General features: G+C 57.0%; 1 protein-coding gene across 2 annotated transcripts; it reads left to right on the top strand.

Annotated features, from left to right (window-relative positions):
* Window positions 1–958: 958 nt before the first annotated feature.
* On the top strand, window positions 959–11,370 carry NEK8 (NIMA related kinase 8). Of its 2 annotated transcripts, XM_048966882.1 has the most exons (15): window positions 959–1,033; window positions 1,399–1,604; window positions 2,614–2,846; window positions 3,184–3,315; window positions 3,509–3,717; window positions 4,113–4,192; window positions 4,741–4,922; window positions 5,032–5,182; window positions 6,155–6,231; window positions 7,411–7,528; window positions 7,751–7,901; window positions 8,104–8,267; window positions 8,476–8,634; window positions 8,708–8,866; window positions 10,185–11,354. In XM_048966882.1, the coding sequence occupies exons 1-15, from the start codon at window positions 987–989 to the stop codon at window positions 10,211–10,213; spliced, it is 2,097 nt and encodes a 698-aa protein (XP_048822839.1). In that variant the 5' UTR covers window positions 959–986; the 3' UTR covers window positions 10,214–11,354. The 2 variants fall into 2 exon arrangements, with proteins under 2 accessions (XP_048822839.1, XP_048822838.1); XM_048966881.1 differs by lacking the exon at window positions 959–1,033 and having other exon boundaries at window positions 1,107–1,604; window positions 10,185–11,370.
* Window positions 11,371–13,820: the final 2,450 nt, after the last annotated feature.

Below are 13,820 nucleotides of genomic sequence, written 5' to 3'. Positions count from 1 at the left end.
GGGTGGCACGCAGGGTGTTGAAGCGTTAGGTGTGCATGCTGAAACTGATTGCGGCGTCTGTGTGGGCATTGCACGAGTGTGTGTGCAAACCGGGCATTGCACGTGGGGTTTTAAAGCGTGCGTGCATGCTGGATGTTGCTCGTGGACGTATGGAGCGCTATTGCGTGGTTTGTGGTGGGCGTTACACACCTGTGTGTATGCGCTGGGCGTTGCACGTCCACCCTGAGCGTTGCACACACCCACACCACGTGTCAGACTGGGATGCTGACTGCAGGCGTGCGACGTGCAGCTGGCGTGGGCCCTGCTCGTGTCCCGGGCGCGGTGTGCATGCCCTGGGTGCCCCCCACGAGCACAGCTCGATGTCGCTAGGTGGCAGCATGGCCCCGTGGCACGGCCCGGGGGTGGCAGTGCTGTCCCTATCCCCCGCCCTGGAGCAGCCGCCCCCCATGCGGCTGCCCCATTCTCGGGGCTGCCCGGCCGTGCTTCGCTGCGGGTACAGAGCTGAGGGCGCTGCGCCCACCCCCTCCCGTTCGTGGCTGACCCCGCGCGGGGTCTCGGCCTCGGGGAGGCCCCCCAGGGCAGCGCCCGCCTCCCATTGTCCCCAGTCATCCCAGGAATGTGGGGAGAAGCTGGGAACGGAGCCAGGGCTTGGGCCTCGCTCCTGCTCACAGCCAAAGCGCTGAACCGAGAGCCCCGGTGTGAGCCCCCCCTGCTGTCCGCACACAGCCGTGGTAACCCGCTCCTAGCTCCGGCCGTGGCCCCCGCAGCTCGCTCGCTGCGTTCATCGCAGGGCTGCGGGTTACAGATTAACTCCCCTCGCCATTAAGGTGGGGCTGAAGAGGGGCCGCGGCTCCCGCAGACCTGCAAAACACTGGGGAGAAGGAGGCGGACGCGGAATGAGTGTTTTGTCCTCTCGCGGCCACCTTAGCGGAACCCGGAAGCGTCTCCATGGAGACGGGAGGAGCCTGGGCCTAGAAGGGGGAGCGATGGAGAAATACGAGCGGATCCGGGTGGTGGGGAGAGGGGCCTTCGGGTGAGGGCGGCCCCAGAGAGCACCGGGCCTGGCGGATGGGGGGGCCTTGCTACCATGGGGGGGGGAGCAGCGCCGGGCCTGTGGCACCCCCGAGTGAGAGGCGCAGGCCCTGTTACCATGGCGACGGGGGTGCCTGGGCCTTGTTGCCGTGGCAACGCGAGGGTCAGCCGCTGTGTGGCACCCTGGGGTGGGGGCCTGGCCTTGGCTGTTGCCGTGGTGACGGGGGGGTTGGGGGGTGTATCATACCCTACTCTGGGATGGTAACAGGCCCTGTTACCGTAGTGACATGGAGAGACGGGGGCTATGCGTCACCCAGGGCTGGTGGCCAGGCCCCGTCCCTCCCCACTGAGGCCCTGTCCCTGCAGCATCGTGCACCTGTGTCTGCGCAAGGCCGACCAGAAGCTGGTCATCCTGAAGCAGATCCCCGTGGAGCAGATGAGCAAGGATGAGCGGCTGGCGGCGCAGAACGAGTGCCAGGTCCTCAAGCTGCTCAGCCACCCCAACGTCATCGAGTACTATGAGAACTTCCTGGAGGACAAGGCTCTCATGATTGCTATGGAGTATGCTCCAGGTGGGCCCCATGCACCCTCACGCCTGGCAGTGGCTCCTCAGCAGGTCCAGGGGATGCCGGGCATTCATCTCCTCATGGATCAGGCTGCTTTGGCTCCATGTTGCGCCCTGGGTCCTCAGAGATTCAAAATAAGGCTTTCTTGAGCAGATGTGGCCATTATATTTTTTTTGCAGAAAAGCTTCTGTCCTGCTGGTCCTGCTGGGCACCAAGTTGGCCATGAACCAAGTGGCTGAGCATTGGCGCAGGTAACCCAGAGAGGTGATGGAGTCTCTTTCCCTGGAGATACTCAAAGACGTCTGGACAGTTGTTTCTAGGTGGCCCTGCTTGAGCAGCAGGATGGACTTGATGATCTCCAGAGGGCCCCACCAATCTCAGCCATTCTGTGGTTTTATGTCTTGTGCCTACTCCTAACAGCAATGAAAAGATTTCTGACACACCTGCTACCATCCACCCTTGATTTAGGTTTCACTTGTTTGTCAGCTCTTGGCCACGCTGTCAGTCCCACAGCTCTGCGTGGGAAGGTGCAATTTCTGATGAGATTTGCTATGGAGTTTAAGATTAAGATTTGCATGAGGGCTTGTTAAAAGTTTCACAGGAGACCTGCATTTAGACCTACCCTTCTTGACAGGGGCCTCTCAGTGCCACGTGGCCTCTCGGACTGCAAGAATTCTCTTCTGCAGAACAGGCTTATCTTGTTCTGCCATCAAGGTTTGTGTCCTGACAGGGCTCCAGGACCTGTAATTTTAGCGTTCCTTTTTCCTGCTGCCTTTGACAATATGTCAACAGCAACTTCTTTCTCCCTGTGCCTTCGTCCCACCAACTGTGCTGCCATTGTTCTCTGCATAGTCTCAGGAGCACTGGAGGACGTGCTTTGTGTCCCACCATGACATGCTCTTTCTCATGCACTTGTCTTGTTAAGATGCTGCAGCTAAATCCCTTTATTTTGAGGCTGAGATCGTGCTGCCCTGTGCAGCCACCCTTGCTGACATCCCTTTGTTGTTCTTTGCAGGAGGCACGCTGGCAGAGTTTATTCATAAACGCTGTAACTCCTTGCTGGATGAGGACACCATCCTACACTTCTTCGTGCAGATCCTCCTGGCTCTTCACCACGTGCACACCAAGCAGATCCTGCACCGTGACCTGAAGACTCAGAACATCCTCTTGGACAAGCATCGCATGATTGTCAAGATTGGAGACTTTGGCATTTCCAAAATCTTGAGCAGCAAGAGTAAAGCCTACACGGTGGGTGGCCCAGCTTTGCAGGGCAGCTATTTACCACCATGGCAGCAGGCTGGAAACATTGGTCTTGGCTTCATGAAAGTCTCTGGAAAGCAGCTGTGGGCAGCAAGGTTGGAAGTGGCCTACTCTCAGTGGGCTACATCTGTATGACACGGTGCTGCTTTGTTACTGAGGCCTCCAGAAAGGCAAATCATTGTGGTTTTTACTGAGGCTGTCAGCCACACAAACACACAGCTCCCCTAAGCTTTGGTTGGTTGTGCTCCGGGCTGTAAACTGAGCCTTTCTCCTTCCTCCTTCTTACCTTTCACGGCTTCATGGTAGATTTATCTGTCTCATCTAGGTTGTGGGAACTCCATGCTACATCTCCCCAGAGCTCTGTGAAGGGAAGCCTTACAACCAGAAGAGTGATATCTGGGCTTTGGGCTGTGTGCTCTATGAACTTACCAGCCTCAAGAGGGCTTTTGAAGCTGCGGTAAGACAAGACAGAGTTTACATGTAGTGCAGAGAACTGTGGTCTCTTTCAGAGGCGAAAATACGTGCTTGGATCACTCTTCTCTCTGAGCCTGAAGGTGTGAAGGCAGAGGGCAGCACTGAAGACATCTTGCCCCTTGGTCTTGCTTCTGATTTCCCAGCCATTGTATCTCTCTCTTTTGTTTTCTGTTCAGAATCTTCCTGCCTTAGTATTGAAGATCATGAGCGGGACGTTTGCCCCAATATCAGATAGATACAGCCCTGACCTGCGCCAGCTCATCCTTAGTATGCTCAACCTGGATCCTTCCAAGCGGCCTCAGCTGAATGAGATTATGGCCCAGTCCATCTGCATTCGCCCCCTTCTGAACCTCTACACCGATGTAGGAAGCGTTAAAATGAGAAGGCAAGTGATACTGCCACACTTGTCTCCCTTGGGAGGGACTGCCACGGCTCACAACACGTCAGACCAGCTCACTGTCTGTGCTGTAAACTCCAAATAGAGTGCTGACCCTATGCTGGGTTACCAAATGTGCAGCTGCTGCAAGCCGAGCCTGGCCCTGTGGCTTGTGGCTGCAGCAGGTGTGGGCAGCAGTAAACTGCAAATGGAGAGTTGTGAGCTCAGGGGGAAGAAAATTGACACCAACTTCCCTTTCTCAGGTGGTTTAAAATACCTGCCAAAGGCAGTTCTGTGAGTTGATCAGCTGTGGCTTTGCTGTAGCTCTGCCTGGTTCTGCAATACAGGGCTCTGCAGGACCTCTGGGCCGAGCTGACAGTAAGGACTGGATTTTGGTTTGGCAGGCCTGAAAAGCCCTTGGCTCCAGTGCAAACAGTGACACACAGCCGGACGGGGGGACGAGTGAGCAGTGCCAGGCCCAGGGGTGAGTGCTGGCACAGGGCCTTCAACACAACTCCCATTCGGAAGGACCCTCTCCATTGGATGACAGGGAGTTGGAGAGGTGTTTGGAGAGAAGAAGTTGAGAAATACTGCCTTCCATGAGCACTGGAGGAGCCCCCAGGGACCTCAGATCTGGGGACCAAACAGCAGTCTTTCTCCAGCTGCTTCTTTAAGGTTTTGACCCTCTGAATCAAGTTTCTGCAGTTTCTACTGTAAAGGCTGGGAACGAGCTGAGGAGGGTGCCAAGGGAGAACCTCTCTGAGCAGGGCAGTGCAGCTGGCATCGGTTAACAATTAGCTAGAGTTGTTGTAATGCTGCTCCCCTCAGCTCTGGGATAAAACACAAGGGGCTGTTCCCTCAGCCCTGGCACTGAGCTCCCCAGCAGTCCCGTGCCAGCCTTGGACCGGTGCTCTGAGCTGGCCTGGCCCTGCTGGCAGCCCAGCAGCTGCGCTGGCACCCAGCAGGATGGTGGCTTTATCTTTCTGTGGGAGGACAGTTAGCAATCCGCTCTGATTCCTGTTTGACCCACAGGTGTTCGAGGTGGCTCAGCCAGGACAGGCATCCCTCCTCCCCTGTCGTCCATCTACACGTGGGGCAGTGGGATCACCACCCCGCTCCGTCTGCCCATGCTGAACACCGAAGTGGTGCAGGTGTCTGCTGGCAGGACACAGAAGGCTGGGGTCACCAAATCGGGGAGGCTTATCATGTGGGAGGTGAGTAATGGGGGACGTGGGACAGGCAGTGGGAAGGTGTTTATCTTAGTTCTCACACGCGGCCCTTGCTGCACCGAGGCACAGGAGCTGGTCGGTTTCTCTCCTCCAGGCTCCCCCGATGGGTGCTGCAGGAGGCCCTTCTCTGCCAGGAGCCACTGAGCAGCTGCAGCCTCAGTTTGTGTCCCGCTTTCTGGAGGGCCAGTCTGGTGTGACCATCAAACATGTGTCCTGCGGGGATCTCTTCACTGCCTGCCTCACAGGTGAGCTGCTGCCTTGGGCTTTCACTTGGAGAAGTTGTGGAAGTGTCCCAGTGTGACAGCCTGGGATACCTGTTCAGAGAGGAACCCGAGAGATGCACTGGGCTGAGATGAAGTGAAGACCTCTGTGGCTTGCAGGCATGATGCCATGCTGCTCAGCTGGGTCACAAAGGTCAGTCTGGTATGGGCAAGGCACAGACAGACACCTTCTGTTCCTTGTCCTGCTAGCAGTGGTGTCTCTTGAAGCCAGAACTGGCTTGCACAGTGGGGCCTGCAGTGCAAGGAACGTTTGGGAGACTCAGCCTTTCTCTGTCACATATTCTGTGAGTGTGACACGAGCAGTGATTAATGGTGACTGGCACTGCAGCAAGAAGGCAGCATGAATGGGTGCCTATGAGCTCCTGCAGCCTCTGCTGCAGGAAGGCAGGGTCTGAAGCCCTTGAAGAGCAGGCCAGAAGCTGGCTGGGAGCAGAGCACGCACACAAGCCCAAGGCTGTGCTTGGGGAGCAAAGCCCTCCCAGGGGTCCTTTGGGAGCCCTGTTTGCCCTTCTGCTGGAGGTCGGGGCAGTAAATGACAGATATGCAGATGGCAGACTTCATAGGTGTCTGTTTGTCCTTCCTCTGCATGGCATTTCCTGCCGCTGCTCTGCTGGACGGCTGCTTGCTGAGCACCCTATGTATTGAGCACCTTGACAGACTGTGGAGTTTGCAGCTCCTGCGTACACAGCTGCCATAATGTTATCACAGGGCTTTCCTGTTATCAACTGATGTTTGTTTGGCGAGGCGTTGTGGTGCATCGAGGCTGCTGCTCTCTGGAAGTTTGTTGAAGGCCTTGGGGGGCCCCCCAGCAAGTTATGAGTCGCAGTGGGTCCAGGCAGAGCCTGTCCTGGGATCCATGGCCAGCCCTGTGGGCTGTGTGTGTGCCTTATGGGGCGTCACGTGTGCCAGTAACACGACTTCTTTCTGCCTTTCCAGACAGGGGGATCATCATGACTTTTGGCAGTGGCAGTAATGGCTGTTTAGGGCACGGAAACTTCACGGATGTCAGCCAGGTTTGTTGTGAGGGTGCTGGGTGTGCTGCTCCCCCAGAGTCAGAGGATGGATTGTGCTTTAACCGCCACGTGAGGCAGCTCATCCCAGCTCCAGGGTGTGCATCCCAGGCGTGCTCTGGCATCCGACCCCCCTCCCCCTTCTCTCCCTATCACTGCAGGTTTTAAAAGGCCCAACCTGCCTCTCTCTTTCTCTCTCCCCCCTCCCTACACAATGATCCCTTTGAGTGTGGGGGAAGTCAAGAGCTGCCTTGTGGTTGCTGTTGGCAGGCTCCCAGCTTGGAGCCTGCCTCCAATCACACACCTGCCTGCTTCACTCTTGGCCTGCAGCTGCCGGGGTTCACTGAGAAAAGTTATTTTTCAAAAGAGCCAGTATTTAAAGAAGAGCTGTGTGCTTCCGATTGGCTTGGAGCAGTGGGGCTGAGAGCCCGTTGCTCCTTTCCAGCTTCTTCCTCTCCTGCCCTCGGATGTGACAGCAGCCAATGGCTGCCAGCTGAAGCCTAGGGACTGGTGCCATTTGTTTCTGTGGTCAGCTGGCTCATTTGTGCCTGCTCTGTCCAGAGCAGCTCAGTGTTTAATGCTGGGGGACACCAACTGGGAGCTGCAGCCAAGTCCCAGCAAACGGTGCTTTTCACTTGAAGAACATAATGAGATTGAGGCTCGATGTGGCGAGGTGTCAGATTTAACAGCAGGTCACAGCAGGGGCTGGGCACAGCGTGGAGATCCTGGTCTCTCCACACCCTAATGAATGTGTAGCTGGTGGCTCACAGCTCCTCTGCGTGAGAGGAGCCAAATGCATCCTGCACCAAGCCCCTGCCTGCTCAGAGCGTGCGTTAACCGCCCCTGGCACTCCCATAATGGGCAGGGGGGCAAATCCCAACCCTTCAGCTCTCCAAACCATGGTGCTGGCTGCTTTCTTCCGCCCTAGAGATGTTTGCATTATCTTTTGTGCTGCGTGCACGTCGACTCTTTAAAAAAAAAAACACACACACACACACACAAAAAAAAAAAACCCAACCCTTTGAAGACTGTTCAGAACAAAAAATTCTCTGGTGTTTGTGTTGGATGAAAATTGGGATGCTGCCAGTGCTGTGCTGCGCTGGGGGGGCAGGGTGGGAGGGATGGGAGCAGGCGGGCGGGCTGGGAGGTCTCGGCTAACGGCTGCTGCTCTTCCCCTGCCAGCCCAAGATTGTGGAGGCCCTGCTGGGCTACGAGATGGTGCAGGTGGCCTGTGGTGCATCTCACGTCCTGGCAGTTTCCAATGAACGGGAGGTGTTTGCCTGGGGCAGAGGGGATAATGGTAAGAGATGTCTGCTTAGCAGAACAGGGCTAATGCTTTCCATCACGTTTCCATGCTTCTTGCTGGCCCTACTTGCCTGTGATTCTCTCCAGATGTGCCAGGCTCGGTGGGTCCCTGCCACTTCAGTGCAGATCAGGTCCCTGCACTTTGGGTTTTGCTGCCTTTCGTGGTGGCAGGTCCCAGAATGAGTTCTTGGAGACAGCTTTGTGTTTTTCCTGCCAGGTCGGCTTGGGCTGGGCACCCTGGAGTGCCATAACTCCCCCCAGCAGGTAGCAGTCCCAGCAGAGCATGAGGCACAGAGGGTGATCTGCGGCATCGACTCCTCCATGGTCCTCACAGTGAAGAACCAGATTCTTGCTTGTGGGAGCAACAGGTAGGGGAAATGAGGATCTGTGGGAGCTCAGAGCCTGCCTGCAGCTTCCCCAGACCCCTCCTGTGTCTGTCATTGAAGCAGGAGTGAGAGTCTCTAGAAGACATTTCTGTGAGATCCTGCTCGTTGCTGGGGCTGTAGCTATGCTAAGGCAGGATTTGATGTTGGATTCAGCCAGTTCTGAGCCATGCTTTTTTCTTTGCAGGTGTAACAAGCTGGGCCTAGATCGGATCAGCTCAGCAGAGGAACCTTCCCCAGAGGAGCAGGTAGAGGAGGCCACCATGTTCACGTGTGCACAGTCAGCCCCCTTGAACCAAGAGCCAGTTGTGTGTGCTGATATCGGTACAGCACACTCAGCTGCAGTCACAGGTGTGTGCCCAGATCCCTGAGAAGGGACTGCATTTTCTCCCTCCTCCTCCTGCTTCCCTTTCCTGTAGGTAAAGAGCTGAGAGAGGCTCAGTACAACCTGCTCCCAGTTTTGGAGCACTGTGGAGCAGGATGCTCAGCATGATAGAGAGCAAAGGGGTTTCTGTGCATCCTTGGGTGACATACGGTTGTTTCTCTCATCTCTCATCAGCTTCTGGCCACTGTTACACCTTTGGGAGCAACCAACACGGGCAGCTGGGCACCAACTCCTGCCGCAACAGTCGTGTGCCCCACCTGGTTGTGGGGCTCCAGGCCATGAAGGTCGCTGTGGTAGCTTGTGGGGATGCCTTCACTGTGGCTATTGGAGCAGGTGAGGCTGAAGCTTCCGTGTCCTGGTGAGGGCTGCAGGAGCTGTGTGTGCAGCAAGCTGTGTCCCTCTGCAGATGGTGAGGTGTGCACCTGGGGGAAAGGAGCCAGGGGACGCTTGGGCAGGAAGGATGAGGAGACAGGAACGCCACGGCCTGTGCAGCTGGAGGAGACACATCCATACGTGGTGACCTCTGTAGCCTGCTGCCATGGGAACACGCTGCTGGCTGTAAAGCGTGAGTAGGGGGCTCTGCTACTGAGATTCCTGCTATGAGGTCCCAGCCAGAGATGATGCTGTACCAAGTAACCCTGGCACACAAGCTATGTGTTATTCTAGTCCATCTAGAGCTGTAGATGAGCAGAAATAACTTGAAGCACATCAACATTCCCCTTCTGCTACACAGGGCTGTGACACTGCCTCTTCCACTGCCCTGGGGGAGCAGAGAGGCGGACTCACACGCTACCAGACGACGGGGGGTGGCCAGGCTGCAGCTGGTGGGGAGCTGAGATGCTGACTGTCCAGCGAGTAGCCAAAAAGAGCAGCTCTTTAATTGCTGCTGCTGAAATAGAAGCTGAGATTTGAGGCGTCATTTTGGCTGCTGGCTCTCCGTTGTGGTTTGGAAAAGATAGCCATGGTTTTGTGGTTCCTCTCTGCTCGGGCCAAAAGTAGCATCCTTGCGTGGTTAAAACGTGCCCATGGCGTGACCTGCCCTTCCGTTGCCTGGGTGTGAGATGGGAGCCTGGCCCAGACTGCTGGAGGGGGGCCTTTCTTCCTCCTCTGTTGGTCTGATTATGGCCTCTGCACTGGGCTGTGGGATTCCAGTCCCAGCCCACTTCAAGGAGGTTAATTACACCCTGCAGGGGAGGAGGCCCGGCTGACTGCCCCAGCACAGTGAAATGGGCCCTGCTGAGCCCTCACGTGATGTGTGCTGCCACGGAGGGGACAGGGAAAGGCAGAGTCTTGGGGCAGGGTGTTTGTTGTGGGAATAAAAGTGTTTTGTTCTTGCAGGAAGGCTGCGGGCTGCAGTCCCCTTCTGCTGCTGGAGTGGCTCCGCAGCTGGGCTGTGAGCTCCCACCTGCAGCCCTGCAGAAGCAGGGCTCCAAGTTCTCATATTGGGCTTCCACGCAGCTCAGTCTGCCTGGAAACCTCTCCAGAGAGAGCACGAGCTGGTGGCTGGTGACACGTTTGGTCTTACTGCCACTTTGAGCACCGACCAGGAGCTGGCAGGGAGTGCTGGCACTGGGAGCTGAGCTCCACCTTTGGGGCTGCACAGCGCTTTCCTCCCGTGCAGCCAAGCACTGTTTGTGAGTGGCTTGGACTGGTGCCCTCTTTATCGTGGGGCCACTGCTGCACCTTTTTCTCAACCCCACTGCAAACACAGGCCTGGAATAGCTGGGAGAAGCTGGAGAGGAGGAGGACGGTGCAAACCCCGAGATATTTTAATCCCTCCTGCTTGTGCTCTGTGGTGTTGTTTGGTTTGTTTTTTAATGCTACCACGGGGGCAACAGGACAGAGATTGCATTGCTCATCTGTTCCTGCCTTTTGTGTTTCAGCTGCCGTGGAAGAGTCACCACCTCAGTGAGAGGGATGGCATCCAGCCTTGCCATACAGCTGCAGGCTCCTATTGCTGCACCTACTCCCCAGATTCTGCTGCACAACTGGGAGCTCTCAGCTCTCGTGGGTCAGTGAGGTTTGCTGTGGCCTTGAAGTGCCTGTGTTCGGTGGGTCTCTGGGCTGTTGGAAGGTGCAGAAGGGCCCTCCTCTGCCGCTGGTGATGAGCACAGAGGTTGTTTTTCCCCGTGGAAACTCTCTGGTTACAAAGCCCAGGCTGACAGCTCGCTGTCTGAGAGAGCTGTCAGCCTTTGCAGCAGTGTCTGGAGTTACAGCCCCAGGCGCTGTGCTGGGTGACTAAGAGCAAACCTCTTTTCTAATTAGACAAACCAGTCCTTTCCCATCCCTCCTGCAAGCATTTTGCCCATTTGTTGAGCTGTTCATCACTCTTGCAAGGGTCCTGCCCTGCACGGCTGGCCTAACACCAGGCGAGCAGCCTCTCCTTGTGCAGCACGGCCGCTCCCCCAGTGCTGCCTGAGGCTCTCCAATTACAGCCTCCTGCAGCCCCAGGAGCCCAGCTGAGCATCCTCCAGCTGATGTTTGTCCTCAGGCCCCTTAAATCCTGCTGCTGCCTGGCTCCAGGCCCAGCGAGTTTGAGGCAGCAAAACGCAGCGAGCGCTTGTCTCTAATTGAAGTTTTTGAACCCAGATCTCAACAGGGAGATGATGAGTTTCCACCAGGGATCCTCTCTGCAGGCAGGAGGGGGGCATATCACTGTACCACAGCCAGGAGTTACCTTTTTTTAATCACCAGAAGGGTCGTTTCCTTTCTTGCTTTTATTCCCCCCCCCCCTTTACTGTATATATATTTTTTAACATCTGCCCCGGGCCATTTTCTGATGAGTTTCTGTCTCTGATCTGACATTGCCTTTCACATCCATCTTTGTGCCGCTGCCAATCCGTTGTGTATAAAGTCAGTGCTTTCATAAGCTGGCTGAGATGGAATCTCTCTAATTATTTTTGTGATCCTTTCCTGTCTTCAATGAGGGAAACCTTGTCAAGCTCTGGTAGGTGCCGACCGATCCCTCTGTCATGTGGAAGGTAATGAATTTCTGCAGCTCTCCTGCTCTCTCTGCCTCCCAGGCTCTGGCTGGGAAGAGAGCAGGTCCTGTCCGGCCAGGAAAGGCGTGTGCAGCCCTGGCTGCAGACACGGCCTCCCTCTTTGGCTCCTGGCTGGGTGGGTGAATGGGTTTTTCCCTGCCTCTTTGTTTCTGGTGGAGCTGCCTTTTCAGGTGGTTACACCCTGCTATCCCAGAAAGCTGACGTGTGTTCAAAGGCTCTGCCAGTCCCTTGGCACTCGCCTTGTGCTCCGGCTTACAGGGGAAGGTGTTCAGGCTTCCAGCCCGACCTGGGGACCAGGACAACTGCAGGGCCGGGTGAAATTCCCTCTGAACTCTCGTCTTTTCTCCCCGTGCTGAGCTGTGAGCACCACCAGTTCCTGCAGAAACAGAGCCCTCTTGGCTGTGCTGCGTTCAGCCTCTCCTGGGGCTCCCCCACGTGCAAATACAGCCCAAGACCAGCAGGCTCCTGCTCCAGCCTCCCTGGGACGCAAATCCCTGCCCCCTTTTGCCCCGTCAGTGGGGTGGCATCTACGTGCCGTCGCCCCAAGGCTGCTAAAGCAGGGCTGAGCCCCCCGTCCCCACCGCCGCGCTGACAGCAAAGGCTTGTTTTACGGCTTCACACCGCACTGCTGGGGCTGGAGGTGGCACCGGCTCAGCTATTGGGACCTTTCACCTCGGGGAAAGGGGAGAAGCAGCCAGCTTTGTGCCGGGCCGGGGCTTTGCCACGAGGGCTGCAGCCCTGGGGATTTCGCTTCGGCTGCGGAGCCCGGCGAAATGATTTGAATAATTTAATAGCGGGCTGCGACCGAGCCTGGCGAAAGGGTAAAGGAAACAAAGAGGCCCCCGGCCCCGAGCAACAATAGCTCTCGAAACGACAAGCAGAGGCACGTCCGTGTGCCGCAGGCAGCAGCAGCCCCAGCGAATGGGCCGGTTGCATTCCTCACGTCGGCTGCTTTGTTTCCCTGCAGCAGCTCCTGGTGAAAACTCGCAATCGGGGCTTCTCCCTTCCGAGCCTCGTTTTGTCGCAGGAAACGACGCGCAGAGCTCGGATCTTCGTGCTGACGGAGCAGCGATGCGCCGGGCTGAGAATCCCTGCTCCGTGCAGCCCCAGCAGCGAGAGGTCTGCTGGTTTTCCTGCGGGAAAAGGCTGAGGGCGGCGCGCAGGCAGGATCCACGGGCTGCTCGTTCCCGTGCCTGATAAGATTACACGTCCCGCTGACCTCGGGCCGTTGGTGTCAGCAGGAAACAGCCCAAACCTCCTGCTGATCCCTCAGCTGATTTCATTCGGTTGTGGCACCCCTCTGATGCTCCCGGCCCCGTTCCCACGAGGCTTTGCAGAAGGGCAGCTTCTGTCCATCCAGCCTCTCCCCCAATGCTCTTCTGCAGCAAAAGTCCCCCAAAAACAGGGAGGGAGCTTCCCCAGCACTCCTTTCCACCTCAGCTTTAGAAGTGTTGCTTTTCCATCCCCTGATTTATGCGAACCCGGGCACAGGGATGCTGCTGCAGGAAGCCCAGATGGGTTTGGGGACGGACCTGTCACCGGGGATGGGCGACAAATTGCTTCTACAAAGCTGAGCGCCCTGCCCGGAGGTGGAGTGGCAGCGGAGTGCGAGCCAAACGCCGGGCTGTCACGGTGAGCGAGGGGAGAGGGGGAAATGAGGGGATCTTTGTTTGCAGGGTCTGACACCTCGGTGCCGTCCTGCTGGCACCCGCAGCGCCTTCGGATGGCTTTGTCAGCTCCGGGCTAATTAGGCTGAGGTGCTCTTGAAGCGAGGTTAGAAAAGGAAAAACTTCAAAGAGACGGAGCTCATAAAGCCTGGCGGGGGGAGCAGAGCCCCACGGCCCCGTATGGAGCGTGGTTCTGAGTCCTGCCTCGGGCTCTGGGCAAACCCAGCTGGGACAAAGGCCGTCCTGCGCTGCCAGTGGGGGTTTTACTGTCTGCTGGGTGAGCGACAAGGGGGAGAGGCTGAGCTCTTCCTCCTCCTCCTCCTCCACGTGTGAATGGAAAGCTGCCAGCACGTGTGGCCGTGCTGCTGCCCGTGCGGGGGCTGGGAGGGATGAACGCATGCTGGCAGCCCGTCAGCTGGTGCTGCTCATCTCTGGGGAAAAGGGGCGAACGTTCCCATATGCTGCTCAGCTCCGAGAGGGCGAGGAGGGGGCTGGGACAGATCTCCCTTTATTCTGCATCCCACCCCGCCTCACCCCATTCTGTCTCTCCCTAGCCGCTCTCTTATCTCCTCCTATCCCACTGCATCCTATACGACCCCATCTCATCTCCCCCCACGCCACCCCCCCTCTATTCTATCCCGCTCCGTCCCATTCCATTTCACCCCATCCCACACATCCATACAACCTTCCCAGGTCATCCCATCCAACCCCATCTCCTCTCGCCCCATCCTATCCCACTCTATCCTATACAATCCCATCTCACTCCTCCCCATTCACCCCCATCCCGCTCCACTCACCTCCATCCCGTTTCCCCCATCCCATCCAACCTCTCCTATCCCCCATCAGGGCA

The sequence above is a fragment of the Lagopus muta genome, chromosome 20 (assembly GCF_023343835.1).
Source record: "Lagopus muta isolate bLagMut1 chromosome 20, bLagMut1 primary, whole genome shotgun sequence".
NCBI lineage: Eukaryota > Metazoa > Chordata > Aves > Galliformes > Phasianidae > Lagopus > Lagopus muta.
This window is presented reverse-complemented; position numbering and strand designations above follow the sequence as displayed.